The following is a 25,335-nucleotide window of genomic DNA, read 5'->3' on the forward strand; positions in this document are numbered from 1 at the left end:
CCACAAAGTAATGATAGACCTTTCTCTGACATATGTCCAAGCCGCATGTGCCATATTCTTATGCAATTTGTTTGATCTCTACTTCCACCGATTCCAACTGCTAACTCACCTGTGACTGTTGTCCCCAAAAGAGAATAAAGATTACCGTGACGAACTCTCTTCGTCACTACCAAAGAACCATGAACAACTTTTAGTACCCCATTTTCCGTAACTATTTTGCAACAATTTTTCTCCAACAAACCTATGGAGATAAGATTTTTTCGCAAGTCTGGAATATGTCTCACATCCTTTAAGGTTCTTACTATTCCATCATGTATCTTGATTCTTATCGTATCCAACCCCACAGTTTTACAAGCATGATCATTGTCCATTAAAACTGTGCCACCATTTATGATTTGATAGGTAGTAAACCACTTCCTATTTAGGCATATATGGTGAGATGCTCCTGAATCAAGAATCCACTTATCAAAGATTTCATAAGATTGTTCTGTCAAAGAGTAACAGTCCTCTTCATCATTTGAGACGTAGTTTGCTTCTTGCTTTTCTTTTGGGTTGTCATTGTTCTATTTCTTGAAAGTTATCTTCTTATTTGGACAATTTGCTTTGAAATGTCCAGGCTCCCCACATTTAAAGCATGTTCTCTCTGCGTGAGGTCTAGATTTTGGCCTAGACTTTTCACACTTATTTCCTTTTTCTCTTTCATTAGTCCTTCCTCTAGTCACGAACAATCCTTGTGCTTGATCATTATACTCTCTTCCATTTGGAGATGACATTACACTTGTAGTAACCTTACGTAGATCATCCGCTAAAAGTAATGATCTCGTCTCATCCATAGTCAGAGTGTCACCCACCAGCATCGATGTCTGTACCAGATTTTCATAGGACTTCGGTAATGAAAGTAACAATATGAGTGCCTGATCCTCATCATCAACCTTCACATCTATATCCTTTAAATTTGATATAATCCTATCAAACTTATTGATATATTCTCGGATTGAGGTACCTTCTTCCATTTTACATGTATATAATTTGGATTTTAAATAGATCCTGTTAGTTGGAGTCTTAGTCATGAAGTTACTCTTTAACTTTGCCCAAACGCCTGCTGCAGTTGCTTCTTCATTTACCAAAAAAGTAACATCCCTCTCAAGGCATAAGATTATTGCAGCTCGTGCCTCAAGATCTAATTCTTTCCAATCCTCGTCTTTCATTTCCTCCGGCTTTTTCTCTTTTCCTGCAAATGCCTTGTGTAATTTTTGTGATATAAGCATATTTTTTATCTGCATCCTCCAATAAGAAAAATCATTTTTTCCATTAAATTTCTCAATTTCATATTTGCCTACTTTGACATTACCACTAGTAGAAGCCATTATATTCAAAATTAAATTTTACCACGCAAATAATGAATAATATAACGTTGGCTCTGATACCAATTGTTGAGTCTACAGCGGAATTTTGACTTCTAATAGATACAAAGTAATATGAAATTGAACACTACTCACAATAATGCACTCGCTATATATTTTGTAAAGAGGAAAAACAATATGAAAGATTTTTTCTAACTAACTCTATAACATGATGTGAATAAGGATATTGTTTTTGTTATTCAATTACAATTCTAGAGACGTATATATAGTATCTCTATGCTATAACTTCAACGAATAAGAATAAAATTCTCCGAGAAAAACTCCTTACTAAACATTTTGAGTTCTCTCCTATTAAAACTCATTTATTTTACTTCCTAAAATTACTCTTATCCTTCCTTTATTCTCGCACATGTTAATACTAAGACGAACTACTATTACTAAACCTATAAACAATATATCTCTTGGAAGAAACATAGCGACTGACCTTAATCTTGACGCGATCTCTAGGCAATATTCTGACAAAATTCTTTCAGATTTTTCCAGAAACATATCCGAGAATGAGGTCCGCGTTGTCGAGGCAAACGCGAAACATGCCATTGGAGAGGGACGACTTAGTGATGAGGCTCTCGTGGACCCACTTCTGCTTGTCGAACTTGTCGGCTAGGGGGAAGGGGTTCAGCGTGTGACACAAGTAGAGTTGCCAGCGGCGACGGAAGCGGAGGGAGGGGGCGAAGAAAGGAGGGAGTTATGCAGTGGTGGAGGATGACTGGGTGAGGGTGAGTTATTTATTTCATTTCACAAATTTTTTTAATTAAATGAATTTTTTTTATGTTGGAATATATGATATTTAACTAACAGCATCACTTCAAAATTAATATTTGGTTAGAATTGTTAAACGAAACAAAATTTTAATAATTACTAATTTAGTTTAAATTTTTTATGGTCAATTTTATTAACACCCAAATCTTTCATAATAAAAAATGATTATTTACTCCTAGAACGGAAAAGGATTTAAAATACGTACCAAAATTAAATAAATGGAGGCACGGCAATTAGGAGGGAGGGTCAATAAGATAGCATTTGTTTTGAGATACTGAGACAGAGACTGGGAGACTGAGATTCAGTATCATGTTTGTTGATTTAGATACTAGTACTAAAATTTCTGTCTCGGTCCCCAAAATTTCACTATTTCAGTACCTCCAAAAAGTGGAGACACAGGGGACTAAAATTTTTAGAGATGGTGACTGAATCTTTGATAATATTTTATACCTAAAATACCTTCATTTCAATTAATTAATTCCAATTTTATCCTTTGTACAAATTAAATTAGAATTTCATTCCTGTTTCAATTTTTATCTCCCATTTTGCACCAAACAGAATACTGAGATTTATTTTAATCTCTGTCTCTCAATTTCAGTCTTTCTATCTCTGTCTCTTCACCAAACGCTAGAAATTTATTTGACAAAAATGGACTAGATGGTTAAAATTTACATATTAATTAAATTATTTTTTAAATTTTTCGTTCAATTAAATTGTAATTGTTTTTGTTAGGAATAAACTTATCTTTTTATTAATAAAAAACTATTAAAAAATTAATGTTAAGAACGATTTAAAAAAATTAGGAATAATTTTAATTTTGATTCTAAATTTTAGATATCAAAACAGTATTTATTTTTATGTAATATTTTATAAATTTAATTTTAATATATTTTCAATATAAATTATATTTATATTTAATTACGTAATATTATATCATTAAAAATAATTATATTTTATATTAATCTTATCATCAAAAATTGATTTCAATTATATAATTATTAAAAATATTTTACATTATCAATAAATTAAAATTAAAGTCGTATTTTATTATATCTAATTGAACTTCACTTGTAATTTTATTTTAACCTTTGCCAATGAGTTATAGCTCAAATGGCTTAAGCTCTCCATACTTAAGCAAGAAATTGTAGGTTCGAGTCTCTTATCTTTGGTAAAAAAAAAAATATTTTAACCTTTTACTTTTAACTTCTTTCATATAAAACCGATTCACTTTTCAAAAATTTGAACATAGAGAGATTTAGGTTGCATTTAATTTATATTTTTATTTTCTGCTTTTATTTTTAGTAATTTTTATTTTTTGAATTTTGTAAAAAAAAGTAAAAACAATAAAAATAATAAAATTTTATTTTTTATTTTTATTTTTTATTTTTACTTTTTTTTTATAAAATCTAAAAAATAAAAAATATTTAAAATAAAAACAAAAAAATAAAAACACAAACCAACCATACCACTATCTTCTCGTACAAAATAATACTATTCCTAATAACCCGCTGAGAAAGAAATCAGTTTTTTTTTTTCAAAGATAAATTTTTATTCAATGAAAATATTTTTTTAGATCCGCGCTGGACCTCAAACAATGACAAAATAGGAGATTTCCATAAGTAAAAAGTCATGAAACAACCTATAAAAAGAGATAAGAGTAACATTTGGGTTTCTTCTTCCTAGCATCAACATCTTCACTCTATTCTTTAGACTGCTCAGCAATATTAAAATTCGGAAACATTCTTCTTTGCTATTTCAACAACGCGTTGACAATCGAAGCTACCACCCTCGAAGATGAAGTTATTTCGGGCTTTTCAAATTTTTCAAATCAAGTACGCACCTGCTCTCATTTGCATTCTACCATTCCTTTTGTTCTTCAATTTTTCGGTTAATTCGAACCACCATTCCCATGTTTCTTGTCCGGTTCGAAAATCAGGAGCATCAATTCTAGAATTCAGCCATACATCTCGAGACTGCATGCAACTAATCAAGCAGTGTTGGATAGATTCATCAACTTGGTTACATCTTTGGCAGATTGAAAAAACAGTAGGTATTCGTTCATGAATCCTTTGACCCACTGGTAATCCTTTATGCATTACTTTTCATAAAAAAATTTTGATTTTAGGTTATACTTTCAGGTCCCAAATTGAGCTCCAAAGTCTTTTCTGCTGGCACTATGTAGGCATCAACTCAAGAGGAGGGTGGTAGAACTGGTGAGCTAAGTCATATCCTAAAGCCACTGAATAATTTCCACTTCTTCCATGATTCCAGGTGAGTCTATTACTTCCTTCTTCTACATCTGTCTGTAGAATGGCCTGAGCGATCTCTTCATTAAACTGTGCTGTTATGAGCTGTTGATTCCATTGTTTGGTATTTATTATGAGTTTATTAACCCATGTTAATTCTGAGTCACCACTTGAAACCGTTTGGTTAGATAGGGCCAGATGATCCTTGATCCAAGTATCCTCCCAGATTCTCACAGAATGACCATTTCCAACCTTCCATCGTACTCCTTTTTCCAAAACCTTCCGTCCTTCTAACAAGCTTCGCTAGCCCTAAGAGGGGATGATTTCAGTTTCTGCCTTGAGAAAGTCCGAATACTTGAAATACTTGCTCTTATATACTTTGTAGATTAGTGAGTTAGGCTTTGTTTGTAGTCTCCAACCTTGCTTACCTAACATCGCCAGATTGAAAGCTCTGAGATCTTTAAAGTTCAATCCTCCCTGAATTTTTGGCCTACACAAAACACTCCATCTAACCCAGTGCATTCTTCTCTCTGCCCGCTTCTGTCCCCACCAAAACTGTAAAATCATCTGATGTATCTCTTCTAGCAATGTCTCTGGGAGTTTGAAACAACTGAGAGTATATATTGGTATAGCTGTAACTACCGCCTTAATTAGTACTTCCCTTCCACTCAGCGAAAGCAAGGACCTCTTCCACTGAAGCTTCTTAGCAACTTTATCTTTAACATAGTTGAAAGTGGCTCTCTTTGTACTATTTATTACTGCTGGCAGCCTAAGATATCTATCCTGATTACCAATGTGAAAAATTTGGAGAATGGATGCTAACTCCTGTCTGGTTTCAAATGGCGTATTGTGGCTGAAAAAAATAGAGGATTTATCAAGGTTAACCACTTGAGCACTAATCAATGAATAGGTGTGTAAGACATTCATTAAATTATGACAGGCTTCCTCCATTGCGTTGCTAAAAAGATAGAGTCATCTGCAAAGAAAATGTGGCTAATTGTAGGATATCTGCGATTCAGTCTCAAACCAACAACTTCTTGTCTCTGTTCTTCTCTGTGGAGTAGGTAGGACAAGTCCTCTGTATAAAAAAGAAATAGATAGGGGGATAGAGGGTCGCCTTGACGTAGCCCTCTACATGGTTTGAAAAAGTCATGTGGTTGTCCTTCCACAATAACAGAATAAGAGACCGTCGTCACATACTCCTTTAACTAGTCAACCCACTTTTAGCAAAAACCCACCTTCTTTAAAATAGTCCATAAGAAATTCCACTCAAATCTGTCATACGCTTTACTCATATCTAACTTCAATGCAAAATCTTGAGTTCCATATCTCTTGTTTTTGAGAAAATGTATGAATTCGTGTGCAATAAGAATATTATCACTTATGAGTCTTCCTTTGATAAAGGCACTCTGATTAGCACTGATGATCTTATCCATAACATTCTGCATCTTGTGAACTAAGATTTTTGAAACAATTTTATAAACCACACTACTGAGACTGATCGGTCTGATTTGCTTCATGCTCTTAGTGTTAGCCATTTTAGGAATTAAATAGATATGTGTATGATTAAAGGCCCTTAGCATGTGGCCTCCGGAAAAAAAAAAAAAACTAGTTACAACACTAATAACATCAATTTTTATATCATGCCAGAAAAATTGAAAAGGGGTTGATGGAGAAAAATGCTCTCTTGATCTCCTCTTCTGAAATAGGTCCTGTTAGTTTTCGATTGGGTAAAGTACTAAATTGGTTCCCTATGTTTAAACATAATTCTGTTTTGGTTCTTAAGATTTAAAGTGTTCTATTTGAATCCAAAAAAGTTTCATTTAGCTTCAATATAGTCCCACCATGAGGTCAAAGTAAAATAATTAACGGAATATCCTACATAACAGCAGTACAAGAACAAGATCGATAATCTGGAGAACAAGTACAAGCTCCAGAGGCACAAAATCAACCGTAGATGCATCAATACATTTATTTATCATTCTCTTTAGTTATATAGAAAATATTTTATTTAAATTGTAAGAAGAATTATAAATAAATGTATCGATGTATCTACGGTTGATTTTGTGTCTCTAGAACTTGTACTTGTTCTCCAAATTATCGACATTGTTCTTGTACTGCTGTTACATAGGACATTCCGTTATTTATTTAATTTTGACCTTACGGCGGGATTACATTGAAGCTAAATGAAACTTTTTTGGATTCAAATATGACACTTTAAATTTTAAGGACCAAAACAAGATTATGTCCAAACATAAAGAACAAATTTAGTAGAGTAAAGTATCGTTTTTGTCCTCAACGTTTAGGGTAAGTTCCAAAGTTGTCCCTAACGTTTCAATCGTCCTATTTAAGTCCCTAACGTTTCAAAACTGACTCAATGTTGTCCTGCCGTTAGGGATCCGTTAACAAAATTGACGGCGGGACAAAATTGAGACGATTTTGAAACGTTAGGGACTTAATAAATAGGACGAAAACGTTGGGGACAAAAATGATACATAGAAATAAATTTTAATTTTATCCTTCAATAATATCAATTTTTTAATATACATAGTATTCAATTATTTTTTAATCACATCTAAAGTAAATTACACTTAATCATATTACTTTCATTTTAAATAAATTAATTTTTTTATAATTTTACTCTTAAAGATTTTTAGTTATCATGAAATGTTTGTAGAATGACTAGTATATAAACTTGCAGAAAAAAAATAATATATATACAATAAAATATAAATTATACCTTTTGTCTCTAATGTATCAAAATTTTTTAAAATTATAAAAAAATAAATTTATTTAAAATGAAAGTAATGTGATTAATTGTAATTTATATATTTAGATGTAATTAAAAAATAATTGAATACTATGTACAGTAAAAAATTAATATTATTGAAAGATAAAATTAAATTAAAATTTATTTTTATGTATCGTTTTTGTCCCTAACGTTTTCGTCCCTAACGTTTTCGTCCTATTTAAGTCCCTAACGTTTCAAAATCGTCTCAATTTTGTCCTGCCGTCAATTCTGTTAACGGATCCCTAGCGGCAGGACAACATTGAGTCAATTTTAAAACGTTAGAAACTTAAATAGGACGATTGAAACGTTAGGAATAACTTTGGGACTTACCCCAAACATTGGGGACAAAAACGATACTTTACTCAATTTAGTATTTTACCCTTTTCGATTAGTGTTGTTATCTATCTTCACTGGCATATCTTGTAGTGAATCGTCTGAATTAATTGGGTTGAATGAAGTGAATAGATCTTCGAAATAGGTTTGAGCAATCTCTGCTATACCTTGTGCATCCGATCTGCCTTTTCTGTTCTCATTCTCCAAAATATTGATACAGTTCTTACGATTTCGAATCTGGAATTTAGAATGAAAATACTTAGTATTATTGACATCAGTTATATGTATCATGAGATTATTGAAAAATACCGGAAATTAGTTTTGCGTGATTCAAATTACAGTTAATTATTGCGTGGCATAATGAAATAAACTGAAGAAAAGTCATTGATTGATTTGTTTGTCTCAAGCACGTGATAATTACTAGATTTCACTGGTCATTTGGGTGCACTTCACCTTTTCAATTTGTTAGGTTTAATTTATTTTCTGCTCGTCTCTATTATCCTTTTTTCCCAAATAAAAAAGGCCCACTTGCTTTTACAACATGAGGGAGTGTTTGATTTATAGTTCAATGACATAAATATGATTTATGTTTTAAAATACAATAATAATGTAAGTCCTAAATTTACTTTTGATTTCAAACATATTTTAATATGTTTTTATAAATTTAATTTTGATACATTATCAATGTAAAATAATTTTATATCTACTGCATCTAATTATATAATGTCACTTTTTTTACATTAACAGTGTGAATAATCATCTAAAAAAATAGTTGTAATTGCACGACTATATAAAACATTTGATACTGTCAATGTATCAAAATTAAACTCTATTTTTATTATGATATATATTGTTTCTTATTTTTCAAAACTAATCACAAATCAAATGATGGTAGCTAGCTAGCTATTAGACATGGTTCTATAATCTATATATATAATCCCTATTCACATTATGGACTAGTATGCTTATTTCTAGATGGCACTATGGAAACACGTAACGTAACTTGGAGGCTTTATTTCCCATGAATTTTATTTAAATCATAATAATTAAACATTACTTTAATTTTCTTGTGTTTTAGTATCGTTTTAAAGATTTGTGGTTCGGGCTCCCAGTTCAATTTAAATGAGTTATGATTTATTTGAAAGTCTATACGTATGTGCTGGTAAACCTTTTAGTCTTTTACTATATTAAGTTGATGACTAACATCTCAATTTATTAGTTTGGTATCAAACCTAACCATAATATGTCCCAGAATTTATGAGTTAGTTTTATAAATAGTTTTGTTAGGAACTAATTTTTCCCATGTACTTAAGATCGAGTAATTTCTAAGCACCTACAAATTAGATATCATCACTAAAAACTTATTTGAAATGTTAACAATTAGAATTCATTCAAAATTTGATTTTTTTTTATTATTTTAAAATAATTAAAAATAAATGATTTAAATTATTTTGAGAATTTTAATTTTCATTTTTTCTCTATTTGTAAATCAAATAAAAAATATTTTCAAATTCACTCTCACATTCTTTAAATTTAAATTCTATTCTAATAATATATTATAGTAATTTCAAATCATGAAATTGAATTTTAAATAAAAATTAATTCTTTTCTTAATGAAAATAAAATTCTTTTCTTATATTAAATAGTTTCTAAACAACCTCTTAAATATTTTATATTTTAATTAATTAAGAAGTAAAAACGCAAGAGTTTGGCATTGATTTTAATTCTCAGAAACAAAAATCAAAGGAGCGAATAAAGTTAGATAAGTTTAAAATTCTTTTATTCATTCCAATTCCTCCAAAGAATGCATGCCAACCCATATATTATGGCATGTCCATTTTCCAGTTCATTTCATTATTGATTCGCAACCTTATTATCAATCTTCACCACACCTTATTACCTTACCTAGATTTATATATATATCTACATGGTCCCCATAATAAACCCATGATCACGATACACAAATCTACTTTAAGAGAGAGTAGTGTGAACAAATAAAAATCTATCTAACTATCTATCAATTTGAGGCTAATGAGGGGAGTCCATCGTTCTTTTGTTTCTAAGTGAGGACACATACATGGCCATATAATTAAAAGCAAAAAATGGGTCATGGGTCATACCTCGTGCTCTTATCTCACTAGTTATAATAATGAAAACTAGTTTAACTTAGCCTTATAGCCTACCACCTCATTGCTTGCTTGCTACACCCATCACATACAATTCAATATTCACAACTTGGAGAGCTCTATTTCTTTTGATTGATATAAGATTTAAAATTTAAGAATGTTGTTATTATTTTATTTTTTCTCATATGGAACTATATAAGAATTTAATTCTGATGCATTAATTTTGTAAAGTGCTTTATATCGTCGTGCAATCCGTTTTTTTGAAACCATTCACGCGGTCAATATATAAGATAGTTATTTTTATTGATATAACGTTACGTAATTAAATGTACTATAAAAATATTTTATACTGACAGTGCATCAAAATTAAATTCATGGAAGGAATAATATGTCATTCTATTAAAAAAATTAGTATTCATTATTTGAAAGTCATATAAAAATAGTAAATTGTCAATATTTTTTAAAACATATATTAAATATATGAGTAAAATACTAAATTGGTCCTCAACGTTTGAGCGTAATCTAAAAAAGTTTCATTTAGTTTCAATGTAGTCCCACCGTGAGCTTAAAGTTAAATAATTAACGGAATGTCCTACATAACAGCAGTACAAAAATAAGGTCGATAATCTGGAGAACAAATACAAGCTCCAGAGGCACAAAATCAACCTTGGATGCATCAATACATTTATTTATCATTCTCTTTAGTTCTATAGAAAATATTTCATTTAAAAATTGTAAGAAGAATGATAAATAAATGTATTGATGCATCTACGGTTGATTTTGTACTTTTGGATATTGTACTTATTCTTCAAATTATCGACCTTGTTCTTGTATTACTGTCATGTAGGACATTCAGTTAATTATTTAACTTTGATTTCACGGTGGAACTACATTGAAGCAAAATAAATTTTTTTTGGATTCAAATAAAGCACTTTAAACCTTAAGGACCAAAACAGAATTATGCCCAAGTATAGGACCAATTTAGTACTTTACTCTAAATATATTTTAAAAGTATATAAATATTTGTCTATAATTTCTTTCTATTGAACTTTACACTATAACTAACATAAAAAAAAAAAATTGTATGTATGTGTAGCACTTGAATAATATTGAAAAGAGAAAGAGAAGACACCAAAAATTTGTTTATAAAGTTAAAATGGTAGGGTTTGTATGGTAGTCGTTGTTGGCAATAGTAGGAGTCGCTTTCTCTTGTACGTACGTATTGGCTCCTGAATTAATATTCTTTGTTTCTTAATTACATGTGACATAATTTGTTTGTTCACCAAGAAACATTGAAAAGTTGAGAGATGATAACAAAAGAAATTTAAGATGATGGCCAATTCTATATATATGCTCGATCATGTCAAACAAATTAAAAGCTTTCATGGGCCTCTCAATTCTAATTTCTATCTCATCATCATCACGATGGACGGAGGACGGTGAATATATATTAAATCAAAGTTGAATAACGCCGACAATAATTATATTAACGAAACCCATCACCATATAGGTCTATTAGTGCAACTTGACTAATTAAATTTATATTAATTAATTATTTGTTACTAGCAATGTTGGACTACTACCCACCCAATAAAGCGTTAACAACTGTACGTCGTAGCTAGGCGTTAATTTTATATGTAAGATTATTACTTGATGAGAATTATTCTGCTTATATATAATAACATGATTATTTCATATTTTGATTACTTTTATGCATCAGATTAACTACTATATATAAATATATGAAAGATAGAGCTTGCCGTGTAGCTTACTACATACCTAGTTTCCATTTTATTTTATTACTTTAGTTCGTATCTTTATCATACTATACTTTGAATTGTTTGTCAGTACTTGAAAATCATCATCAATTCCCACACACTTCACGTTGTTTTTGTTATTGTAATAGTAATTAATATATGTTACTCTCTCAAACGGGTTGAACTACTGCCAAATGCATGCATTCCTGACCTTAGTTTATTTGGTTTCTTAATTAGGTGCATAATTATTAGACCCAGAAATTGAACTTGCTGAATACAAATTGAAAGTACTCAAGCGTTTCCTATATTATTAAAGTGAAAACTCGTGTATAATTGTTTTTAGGTGGAAACTCAGGTGCAATTGACGTGAAATTGATACCTGAGAGTCCTTAGATGATTTAACTGAGTTGACTAAATTTTTATCTAACGACTCTCAGATATCAATTTCACGTGAAGTCGACTTCACTTGAGTTTTTACTTTGTTTTTACGAGAAGTTATTAATTAATTTTAATTAATAACTTTATATAAAGACAATTATATGTACGTTTTTATCTTTTATTAATTGATGTTAAAAATACCTCATGTTACATATATATATACATATATTTATAAATTTTTTACATTATTTTTTAATTTAACATATCAACAACTAATTTATTTCGTATTTGAATTTTATTTAAGAGATTTATCGAGACAAAATTAAAATCTTCAATTTAAGTAAACCAGGAAATTAACAATTCTACTAACCTAAATTAATTTCCTATGTGACATTAAAATCTTGTAAACACAATGAATTAAAAAGAAAGCGTTGGTTGTGATAAAAAAGAGAGTTGTTTGAAATGGTGGTGGATGGTAGGGGGAAAAGTGGGAAGTGTGATATATGAAATAGAAATGTCGTATTATAGGCACGCACTTGATGGATGCATGAAAATAAATAATTAAAGGGACCACACTGCGCTGCAAGGGAAGCATGGTGGTTCTTGTGACTGCCATTATCATCATATTCATGCAGCTCCTCCTGGCCCTGCCTCACCCCTCATAAATAATACTACCATCTTCCTCATTCTACCACACTCATCACAACAATCCCATTAATAATTCCATACCTATACGTATTCTATTCCATCTTCCAAATTCTCTCGGTCAAAATTAAATTAATTAATACACTTGCAAAATATTCTTCTTATTCTAATAACCATACATGCTAGCTAGCTACATAAATGATAAATCTCTCGCCTATTATAATTACCTAGTGCATGGTTATTAACAAAAAGGTAAAATATATTTTGCCTTTAAAATTTATTAAAAATTTAAAAATATCTCTAAGATTTATTTTATTTTAATTTTTATTCGTGAAGTTTTAATTTAAAAATATAATGAACTTTTTAAAAAATTAACCGGTCAAAAATATATTTGTGCAATAATTTAAAAAGAGAAATGTTAGGGACAGCAATTTTTGTGATTTGTAGCCATCAAATAACCATCAATAATGGTTTTAATGGTGTGAGATTGATGTGGATTTCATCCAATAGCTCATTTTTTTTTACTAATTACAGGCTAGAATTTAACAAAATTGCTGACCTCTAGATTTTTCCATTTAAAAATTTCTGAGACAAAAATTAAAACAAACAATATACTTTATCCCAAACAAAACTGTATCTACTAATACTCGTAGATTTAATTTGCCGTGCAGGGCTGCAATTATAATTAATTAATAATTGTTTAACTATGTTTACTAATTAATTAGTATACAATATGCCGACCCTACTACTGGAGGGACCTGCTAGACAAAAGCAAATTTCGTGATGCCATTCTTCGAAGCACTCTCTTTCACATTTTTTTTTTCTCTCTCTTTTGGTTTTGGTGGCTCTCTCTTTCTTTGTCACCATTCTCCCAATTAAAGACAGTAGCAGCTGGTAGAAGTTCTTGATTTTTAGGTAACTTCACCGAATACCGGCTTCATTTTTTTTCCCTGTTTTTTTCACTCGTTAAACTTTAAATAATATTACCATATTCGAGTTAAATTATGTTATATATAAACATAAAAAGTTAGCAGCTACCCGTACGTGAACATATTGAAATAAGGATCGACTATATATACTTAAATTTATAAATAATATAATTTATATTTGTAATCAAATTTTATAAATGATATAATTAATTATATTTATATTTATAATTAAAATATAAATAAACATATAAAAATATATAGTGATAATTAATTTTTGGTGCTTATAAAATTTTAGTTATACACTTAATTATACCGCCGCGACAAAAACATTTTAGTTATTTGACTGTAAAAAATTTAATTATTTTATTGAAAATATATAAAATTTTCTGTTTAAATATACATAATATGAGCTTTCTTATTATATTTTACTATATAATTCATCAAAACTTATATTATATATATTAATTTTAGTATGTATATATTACGGTGATTATAGTGATTAATTAAAATGTTTCAAAAAGTGTTAATTGTTAAAATTATTAAAGTAACGTTTTTTTATTATTTGGCCATGTTTTTTAAAAAATCTTTACTAAAATATATAAAAAAAAATAGAATAAAGTATATTTTTTGTTCTTAAAATTTGACAAAAATTTTTAAAATTTCCTAAGTTTTATTTTATTTCAATTTTATCCCAAAAATTTTTTATTTGTATCAAATATATCATCATCAGCTAAATTTTCAAAAAATTTAACACCAATGTAACAAAATACATGAAAATTATGTTTGATTTTTTTGCATTGAGAGTTGTTCTTATGAAATTGTTGTTAAATTGATTTTAAATTTTTTTAAAAATTAGCCATCAATAGTATATTTGATGCAATCGAAAATTTTTAAAACAAAATTAAAATTAAAATAAAATTTAAGAATATTTTTAATAATTTTATAAAATTTCAGAGACAAAAAATATATTTTACCCTAAAAAAATATGACTTTAGATTTAACAATACTTACATAAATACCATAATCACTATAATATTATAATAAGCATATAAACATGCTCTATATATATAGAGAGAGAGAGATAGATATCCGAGTAAACATAAATGATATTGATTTGGTTGATACAGGATGATGTTTGAAAGCATATTGTAAACAGATTTGAAAAGGAAGCACTATATTGGCAGGCTCCAAATCAATCTTTAATTTGATTAATGAATATGAAAAAAAAGAAGTAAACTAAAAATAACAAGCTAATTAAGCTAAGGTATATGTAGTCAATTTTGTTGCAGCGATAACGAATGTCAGGTTTGAAAGTTTCTTGTGTTGCTGTTGTACATTGTGTGTGCGTTAGTTATTAATTAATTATATGGGGTTAAATTTTGCTCCGTTAGTTTTGGCTATTTGAAATCCTTTCCGATAAGCAAAAAGCTGTTACTATTAAGGAGAGAAATAATGAACATATATGGCTGTATATATTCGCGTAATCCAATTAGATCGGAGATATTTTGGTATGCTTTGTTCATCAATTTACAAGCTAAGGTTAATAGTTAAGATAATTGACACACAGCTGTTAGGTTTGAACATTCTCAAACCTAATAAAGAATTCAACGTAGCGTTACCACCATTATTGACACTGGTTTTAAGGTTCAAGTATCGTAATATAATTAACAACCTAAATATTATAAGGAAAAGTTTAGGGACGAGCAACTTTATTAAATTTTGGTGAGCATGTAACCAGCAAAGAAAAGTGAGTCATTGGATGTAATCTCACACCATTCAAATCATCATTAATGACTATTTGATGACTACAAATCATAAAAGTTGCGGTCTTCCTAGCACTCCTCATATTATAATATCAATCTATAGTAAAGACGCGGATAATAAGCTACCAATCTTTGTCAAAGTTTTTTAGTGATATGAATTTTAATTTCAAATACTATTTCAGTAGTTTAATCATAAAAAAAAAAAAAGAAAACGAAAAAGTGAACGTAATTATTATACACAAATTGAATTTGTGTTTTGGTTGGATAGATTCAATTAACGAATTCCTCCTTTTCTTATAACAAGCCTAATAATAATATGAGTTGTTTTTTCAATGAATAATGTTTGATAAAACGTTTTATCAACATTTTTTTGTCATGCAAACATCATTGGATTAAGACGGCATGAAACTTCAATTTGATTTATATAAAAAAAAGTAAGGCAACCTGCAGCAGAGGCATGTATATATGTCAAAGGGAAAAGCATAATTTGTATTCACATTTTTATAAGGTTGGGGTTTTTAAATAAAATAAATTAATTGACGTAATTTATATGGAACGAGTTGGCATTAATAGGGAAAAATAACTGCACACAAAAATAACTGGATCTGAGTTTTCACTAAAGTTGAATTGTTTTGAGGTGTAGTATAGAAAAGGGTGGCGCGGGTGGCATGGCATGGATCCATTGACGCAATTATTTAATAAGTGAAAGGCGAAGAAGAAGGGAAGGAAAAAGGCTAAATAAGGTGGGTGTGGTAGGGGCAAATTGGGAAGAAAAAGATTGAGCTGCCTACTGCGTGGCCTCTCATGTACGTTACGTTGGTAAATAAGAGAGTCAGTCCGCTTGTTCATTTTCATTTTGATTTTGTGATAGATGGCCGTTCAAGCTCAATACCCATCCAATCTTCTCCTTCTCAACACAAACAACAGTAATAATAACGATGACTATTCTTCTGCCTTACAACCACCTCATCAACTCTCCCGTAAGAGACCAAGACAACCAACCCCAAATCCAAATCCAAATCCAAATAATCTCATGAATCAATTCAACCCTCCTCCTCCTCCTCCTCAACAACAACAGCATCAAAATCAAAATGTAGTCTCCACTGGCCTACGCTTATCCTTCTCTTCTCAACAAAGACTACAATGGCAGCAAACTTCTTCTCTATTATCCCAACAATTAGCAGACCAAATCAAACAACAGAGACACGAAATTGATCAATTCCTACAAGCACAGGTACCTATCCTATCTATCACTTCTTTTCAATTTCAATCTCGTCTTTCTTTTCGTCGTATTAAAGTTGAACATCTTCTATAGGGAGAGCAATTGCGCCGTTCATTAGCGGATAAGAGACACAACCATTTCCGCGCCCTCATAACCGCCGCCGAGGACACATTAGCGCGACGCTTGAGGGATAAAGAAACAGAGGTTCACAAAGCCACGCGCCGCAACGCTGAGTTAGAGGCACGCGCCGCGCATCTTACAGCCGAGGCTCAGCTTTGGCAGGCCAAGGCAAAAGCGCAGGAAGCCACCGCCGCTTCCTTGCAGGCGCAGCTCCACCACGCCATCATGAATGCCGCCGCCGGAGGAGGAGCCGGTGCTGCAGGTACGGCGGATGACGCCGCCGCGGGGGTAATGTCGTGCGCGGAGGACGCCGAGTCGGCCTACGTTGACCCGGAGCGAGTGGCGGCGGCAGGTCCAAGGTGCCGCGGGTGCGAGAGGCGCGTAGCGACGGTGGTGGTGCTGCCGTGTCGACACCTTTGCGTTTGCGGCGAATGCGAGAAGCATTTCCGTGCTTGCCCCGTTTGTCTCACCGTTAAAAATTCAACCGTTGAGGTTTTTCTTTCTTAATCCCAATTTCATAGGGTTTCGTTGAACAAAAAAAAATAGTAAAAAGAAAAAATTTAATTTAATTTTTTGTACATGACGGTCTTCTGTGACTCGAGATAGTTTTTTTTTTTTTTCAAATTTTAAAATTATAATATAATATTAGTCTTCCCGTGTAGAATTACCTTATTACCTCTGGTGATTGTAAATGGCCAAATGGCTATAGTGGCATTTTCTTCTTTTCTTTTTTTTTTTTTAATTTTCTTAAATTCCATTAAATTGATATTGGGTATATACTTGATTTGGGGTAATCTTGGTGCATAATGTTGAGAAGCTTCTCGTTAATGTGGAGCATCCATATCCATATAGATGCTTTGATGGGGTGCGGCATTAAGTTTCTGCATGCTTTGTTTACAACTGTCAAAAGAAAATACTAGTTTTATTTTAATACGTGATTCTTTGAAATTATATACAAATATCACATTCAGATTCCACTCCAAGCACCATGGTTGATGCTACTAGCCAATTTGTTTATTTGTTTCTTTTTTGGTGGGAACGAATTGATTTTGGAACACACTACTGTCCACATTCCAAGCAACCCACTATAGGGTGGGGAATAGTGATGTGCACATAGTTTCAAGGAAAGCATTAATTTGTTAATTGTTATCAAGGCTATTTGGGTTTCCTTTCTTAGGGAAATTCTCCATACTTTGGGAACATTTAATATATGCTTTCATAGCTTTTATTTTATAGTATTCGTAAAATATGTGAAAATTGAGAATGTGATCATGCCAATACTTTTTCTTTTCCACCTTAGATTGCATGCGAAATTTCATAGGTGGGTAATCTTTACACCTCTTTTGGGGGGTGCTAATTGGTCAGAATGAAAGGAGGGTGGGAGTTTTATAGATGAGCTAATAAAAAAGGGTGCAAAATAAGTGTGTTTCGACTGCGTTTTCACTCTCTTTTTATTTTTGTATTTTTTATTTTTAGAATGTAATAAAAAAATAAAAAATAAAAGAAAATAGAAAATAAAAATATAAACTAAACGTATCTAAATGTTTCAAAAAATTGATAGTGATTTTTCAAATCTGATTTTTTTTTTTACTACTTTTTGAATAGAAAGCTACAAACCAGATATTCTAAAGTAAAACCTTATTTACCTTGATATTTGTTCGTTCTTCTAGTTCATTAGTAAACACTAAATGGTAAATATATATTAAACATTATTTATCAAATTAATCCCTATACAGTTGTTTATATTTATATATATTATTGTATTTTAATGTATATTTTATATAAATTTAAATAATTAACTTAATAATTATCTTGTGTATATAATATAATTAAATAATAAATCAATAATATTCATTGGTTATAGACTAATGAGGCTTACATGCATTTATATACGACACGTCACTTTACTTTTTTATTTTTAAATAGATTAGTGCGTGAACTATTTACCTATAAATTAAAGTCATAAATTTGAATTTCACCTAATTTACTCGGAAATTGTTAGCCCTATACTTGTCAAAGTTTGCAACATAAAATGTGGCTAATAATTCTGGCTCAAACCAGATTTTCTAAAGTAAAACCTTATTTATCTTGATATTTGTTCGTTCTTCTAGTTTTTTTTTTTTTTTTTTAAATTAGAAATAAAATTTGAATTTAAAATTTTTAGGTGAAAAAAAGAGACTATGTGTGTATTTTTGAATTTATAAGATTAATTTTGGGTAGGAGTAATTTTGTGTTAACATTATTTATGTTTGACAATTTTATACTAAAATTAATTTTAATAAAATAAATATTGTTTGAATAATATTAGTTAAAATCATTTTTTAAAAAAATAATTACTAAACAAAATATAAAATTAAATTATAATATTTTTTTATGTATGTTTAATTTTTTAATATTTTTTTATATGTTTTTTATACCGTATAATTTTAGTATTCTTAGTACAGTTTTTAGTTCGTTGCCTATAACTTGTTGGCTCATTCTTTTAGTTCATTAATAAACACTAAATGGTAATATATATTAAACATTATTTATCAAATTAATCTCTATACATTTGTTTATATATATATATATATATATATATATATATATAATTAAATAATGATTATTTTGTGTATATAATATAATTAAATAATAAATCAGTAATATTCATTGGTTATAGACTAACGAGGCTTACATGCATTTATATATGACAAGTCACTTTATTTTTTATAGGGAGACTCGAACTCGCAATTTTTTTAGGTGAGTATGGATAGATTACGTTATTTGAGATATAATTCGTTGGTCACTTTACTTTATTTTTAAATAGATTAATACGTGAACTATTTACCTATAAATTAAGGTGTTTAGCTATTTGCTTCGGTACAATAATAAATTTATACGTACCGATACGATAAAAACGTGGACAAATAACAAAACGCCACATAAATTATAAATTATATTATCCACGTTAGTGTTTTTTTTAAATATATATCATATTAATATTTTTACTAAAATACCTTTATAATTTAACAAAAATAAAAAATATTTTTATTTAATTTTACAAAAAGACCTAAATATCCTTTCTTTTATTTAATTTTACGAAAAGAGGCGCAAAATTTCCGCGACAGGCCAAAATCGATAAGCTGGCCGTCCTCCTCCACCAAGCCGCCAGGAACAGCAACGACCTGTACGAGAGGCCGACGCGCCGGATCATCGAGGACACCGAGCAGGTGCCCGACAAGGCCCTCATCGTCGTCGTTAAATGTCGCGCCAACACCTTCATCAAGCGCCTCTTCACCATCATCCCCACCACCGCACTCAAAAAAATATCCATGCAGCTGGAAAACTCCATCGGCGACGTCCAGTGGCTCCTCCGTGTCTCCGCTTCCACAGACAAGCGCGACGACGAGTACCTCGGACTCCCTCCAATCGCCTCCAACGAGCCCATCCTCTGCCTCATCTGGGAACAAATCGCAAACCTCCTCTCAAACGGCTTCGTGGAGGAACGCTCCGACGCCGCAGCCTCCCTTGTTTCCCTGATTCGCGACAACGACCGTTACGGCAAACTCATCCTAGAAGAAGGCGGCGTTCGCCCTCTTCTCAATATAAAAGAAAGGAGATTTAGGTCTTTTCATAAAATTAAATACAAAAATATTTTGCTTTTGCTAAATTATAAAGATAGTTTAGTAAAAATATTAATATGATATATATATTTTAAAAATAATAAATGCTAACGTGCATAATATAATCTATGTGGCATTTTGTTATTTGTCTATGTTTTTATCGTATCGCTACGTATAAATTTATCATCGTACCTAGGGCTGGAAGTGACCCGAGTTGAGTCGAGCTAGACGAAATTCAAGCTCGACTCACAAAAATTGAGCTTGGCTCACGGCTTGACTCATTAACAATCGAGCATATTTCTTAAGCTCAAGCTCGGCTCACCAAAAGCTCACGAGCTGGCTCGAACTCACGAGCTAGCTCAAATAATAGAAACATAAATATATAAACTATAATTCTATATCAATAAATTATAACTTATATATTTTAAAAGATCAATTTTATATATTGTTATCTATCAATAAATTATAAATTTTTTATTTATGTCCTACATCAAAATTATATGTAAAAAATAAATATAAAATTTTAAATAATTAAGATATTTAATATATATATATATATATATATATATATCAACTCACGAGCTAATGAGTTGAGCTTATCCAAGTTCAAGTTCGGCTCATTTAATTTATGAGCTCAATTCCAAGCTCAAGCTTGGCTTACTAGCTCACGAGCTTAGCTTATCGAGCTATTAATGAGTCGAGCTCGAGTTAGCTCATGAGCTGATTTGACTCACTTTCAGCCCTAATCGTACCGAAATAAACACCATAAATTAAAGTCATAAATTTGAATTTAACTTAATTTGCTCGGAAATTGTTAGCCTTATACTTGTCAAAGTTTGCAACATAAAATGTGGCTAATAATTCTGGCTCAAAAAATAAATCAATCATTCACACATTATATATATGATTTAATTTTGATAGGTTGATAATGTAAATTTTTTTTTAAATGTTGTCGTTCGAGTAATTTTTTGTGGGAAGAACACTATTAATACCGTGATCTAATTCAACATTATAAATATTTTCTTGTCTTTCAACTTTATTTTTTGTCAATCTTGTCATTAATGATGAAAACTATGATAAAAGGCCCGTTAGGTTAAGAGAGGTCAAGTAATGTTTAATTATACATATACACTTTCTGAAATCTGAACTCTGAGGGAAAAAATATATATTTAAAGATAAATGTTATATGTATTATTTTTATAAGATTAATAGTTAAATTAGTTCTTAAAAGTTAAGTTATTTTTTAAATTTATTTTTAAAAGATTTTATTAATTAAATTGATCTTTTAAAAATTACAAATTAATCATTTTTAATATTCTATCACTCTATTAACAGTTTTCGTCAACAATTAACGATATAAAATGTTAACTTATAATATACACGAACACGTGTTATGTCCATGTTAACATTTTACATTATTAATCGTAGATGAAAATTGTTAATAGAGTAAAAAAAAAAGACAAAAATAATTAATTTATAATTTTTAAAGAACTAATTTAATTTATAAAATATTTCAGAAACAAATTTAAATAATTACTTATTTTTTATGGACGAATTTAACCATTAATCATATTTTTATAATATGTAAACATTGTTTTTTAAATTTTAAATGTTAATAATATAGTTTATTGTAATGACTACATGTAATATGATGCCTAATAACCCGAGTGTTTCTCTATGTGTTGCTTATACCAAAGAGCAACCTTTCAATTAAAGCAAAATTCAAGTTGTGCACACAAAAACATAGGCATCATCGCAAGTGTATGTTGACCCTTCTTGGAAGTGAAGCAGCTGATGAATATAGGAAAAATAATAATAATAATAATCAATAATTCTTGGTTCATGGAGAGAGTGGTAAGTAATAAGTAAGTAGGACACAACTAACTGGAGAAGCAGCAGTTGAAGTGATTTCCAAGAAAATGTCCTTCATCTTTCAACATGATTAAAGTTTTCATTTTTCACTGCCATGCCCATCCGTATATTTATTAGGTGGATCCATTTCATATTCCATATATATAACTCCAAGTTTCTTCACAAATAAAAACAAAAACGTTTCCCTTTATTTTAACTTCAATTATTAAAGAGAGGTTGAACTCAATTTGAATACAGAACTGTGACAGTGAGACAAACGTTACAACTTAGGCAATACAAGAGAAAATCAATCTCAAAGGTCGCTATTATTATTGTTACAATATGTTTATTAGTCAAATAAAAAAGATTGGATCTTAAGCATGTAACTAATCTTTTGTTATTAATTAGTAGTACATGATAATATGATTCATACCACTAATAATAATAATTGTGAGTGGTTGTGGCACTGACTCGTATAGATAGATATACACAAACGCTATTGCTATCAGATTGTCACATGTGACCACATTATATGATGCCACTGCCTCCCAATTTTTATTTCATTTCAATTTTCTATGTACTGTCTCTGACTTTTCAACTAGCCCAGAACATAGTAGATACAAACCAAACAAAATTATTTTGAAACAGAAACCAAGTCATGCATGAAACATGGTAGAAAAAGAAAAAAAAAAAAAGAAAAAAGGTACCCTCTAAATATATATATTGCTGGCTTTGGGACGTGATATTATGGATATGTTTGATATCTAAAAAATTAAATAAATTTAGTGTTTTTTTTTTAGTAAACCGAGACAAAAATAAAATTAAATCATAGTACATGAATAAGATCCAAACTTTTAATGGCGATGAATATATAGATAGATATTCACATACATGGGTAACATTATTCTAGAAAGCCTCAATAATAGTTACAGCCTTTACCCTTACATGAGTTATTTGTTTAACAAGAGACTAATTGCGATGTACGACATATATGTTCTGTTCATGATGTAGACAAAACCAATGTCGGTAGAACTAACAAGAGTATGTATATAGTGCTCAATAAATTTGAAAATTTGAAACGCGATCAATTAAAGTATTCAAACAACTTCTATGGATTTAATATGAAATTTAAAAAAATTGAAAAAGTAGAACACTGAATCAGTATCAGGAGTCAGCATTGAAGAGAGATCCAAACAATTCATTCAAATGGAGGACACATTAACCTAAATAAATAAAGCTCTGTGTACAATATATATGTATAAGTTTATTTTTACTGGAGAGGATCCAATCCCTTACTACTTGGGTTGATCTTAAGAGGAATTGAGATTTTCAATCCACTTAATCTTTAAGTTGGATGGGGTTGGTATCTTACAAGGAATTTTTCTTTTCGAAAGAAAAAGCTTAATACACTAAAATGGAGCAAACAAATAAACATAACAGTTAAAGTTCTACTAATTAGTATATTGTGTTGATTACGGTGAAAACTCAGGTGCAGTCAACTTTACGTGAGTCAACTTTACGTGAAGTTGATAATTGAGAGTCGTTAGATAATTTAACTGATTTGACTAAATTTTCATCTAACGACTCTCAACTATAAACTTCACGTAAAGTTGACTGCAACTGAATTTCCACCGTTGATTATATATGTTACATGAATTGAGCTCCCTTTGTAGTCAGAATTAAAAACTGGTAAAAAACGAACTTAGTGCTTGATTCATGGCAATATATACTGAATGATGATAATTATTCTGTTATGAAAAATGGTGCATGTCCAAGATTATGTGAATGTGAAGTCATATATAAGACATGACCTCTTTGAAATGCTCAATATAGCAATAGCAATATATCAATGTGAAGGTGAGAAATTGCAGAAAATTGCATGCTTAAGTTTTGTAATTAGTATTATTAATTCATCATATATACCGGTTCCCTAAATGGAATTTACTTGTTAAACTCAGCATTACTTGTGAAAGTCTCCAACCATGCATGACCAAAGTATGTTTCTATTAATCATTTATTTATTTGTCTCCATAGAAAAATGAAAAGGGAAATGGAAGTGAAACTAATAAAAGCAAGTCAAATAGGAGGGTGAGGAGCGTGGGTGCACCTTCATTTCAATAATGGAATGAGACTAGGCGTTAGAAACGAGCACAAATCTTGCACAGCAATAAGTTGACATTTATGCCAATTTTAGGTCTATCTAACTGCAACAGATTCCTCTGCCTTCCATCGCGGGTCAACTACTCCTAATAATAGCTTGTACGTACACCATGCAATATAATGTAACGTAAAAGAAATTAGAAATTAAGAAAAGTGCCCATACAGCATCACCTTTGTAACATGACATAATTATTCGTATAACTTTGATTCATTTCATGTTAGGTGGGGTACGTAATATTGGTTTGGTACCTTCTTTTATGAGGATTTGCCAACCCATTTTAAGAACAAATTTCAAAATGTTGTACCTTGCGTAGACATTTTAATTGGGTACAGCAATATGAACCTGTGACCCAAGACCCATCCACAGTAGTATTACCTAAGAAAAAATAAAAAGGAGAAGAATAAGAAAGCTTAGCTTGCTTGATCCGTGGCACATACATGCATTCATGACAGGGATAAGTAAAGTAAAGAAGACACTTGGTTACGTTCTCATCAACTAGCACCATCATCTCATTCTTTAGAACCAAAAATGATTTTCAACATTAACTTTATTATATTTTACGATTTAGAAGATCAAATCTTATTTTATTTTATATATTTATTTTGACAGAAATTATGTTTTCGTTAAGACTTAAGAATTTGTTATTGATTAATAAATTATTGCATATATAAAATAGAATTTAAATTGGTTATAAAAAATAATAATTTATTCTATATTTAAATTTTTTTTGTCAAAGTGAGGCATATAAATTTGAATAACAAAAAAATTTAATAACAAAAAAGAATCAGTCAAAATAACGAACTTGTCTTTTTTTTTTTTTTTTTGTCTTCTTAGCTTCAATAATTGGATTGCTTAGAGAAATCCGGATCTCTTGGAGGAGGCATTTTTGCTTAACAACCCAGGTCATGGGATCAAATTAGACCGAGCTGCTCTACAAAAACCATATTGGATTGGGCTTCTTTGGTTTCACAATCTTCAGCAGAAAGAAACAGAAAAACACTTACATTTTATTATGGGCTTGGCGGAAGGCCTTGTGCTTTGTGAATGGTATACTTTTCTTTTTTTCACACACCAAAGAAGAGGCAAATAAAAAGAGATCAATCTTTTATTTATGAAAATATTAGTGCTAAATTTTTCGTAAATCGAACGCATTATTATATAAATTCCTAAAAGGCCAATGTATGAATCTTATGATTTTTGTTTTTTATCCATGAATTGGATAACCCCT

General features: G+C 30.2%; 1 protein-coding gene across 1 annotated transcript; it reads left to right on the forward strand.

The window, feature by feature from the left end:
* Positions 1–15,875: 15,875 nt before the first annotated feature.
* LOC107641647 (E3 ubiquitin-protein ligase BOI) lies at positions 15,876–17,470 on the forward strand. Its single transcript, XM_016345129.3, has 2 exons — positions 15,876–16,385; positions 16,467–17,470. The coding sequence occupies exons 1-2, from the start codon at positions 16,023–16,025 to the stop codon at positions 16,998–17,000; spliced, it is 897 nt and encodes a 298-aa protein (XP_016200615.2). The 5' UTR covers positions 15,876–16,022; the 3' UTR covers positions 17,001–17,470.
* The last annotated feature ends 7,865 nt before the right edge of the window (positions 17,471–25,335 follow it).

The sequence above is a fragment of the Arachis ipaensis genome, chromosome B5 (genome assembly GCF_059453495.1).
Source record: "Arachis ipaensis isolate K30076 ecotype BB chromosome B5, ASM5945349v1, whole genome shotgun sequence".
Lineage (NCBI taxonomy): Eukaryota > Viridiplantae > Streptophyta > Magnoliopsida > Fabales > Fabaceae > Arachis > Arachis ipaensis.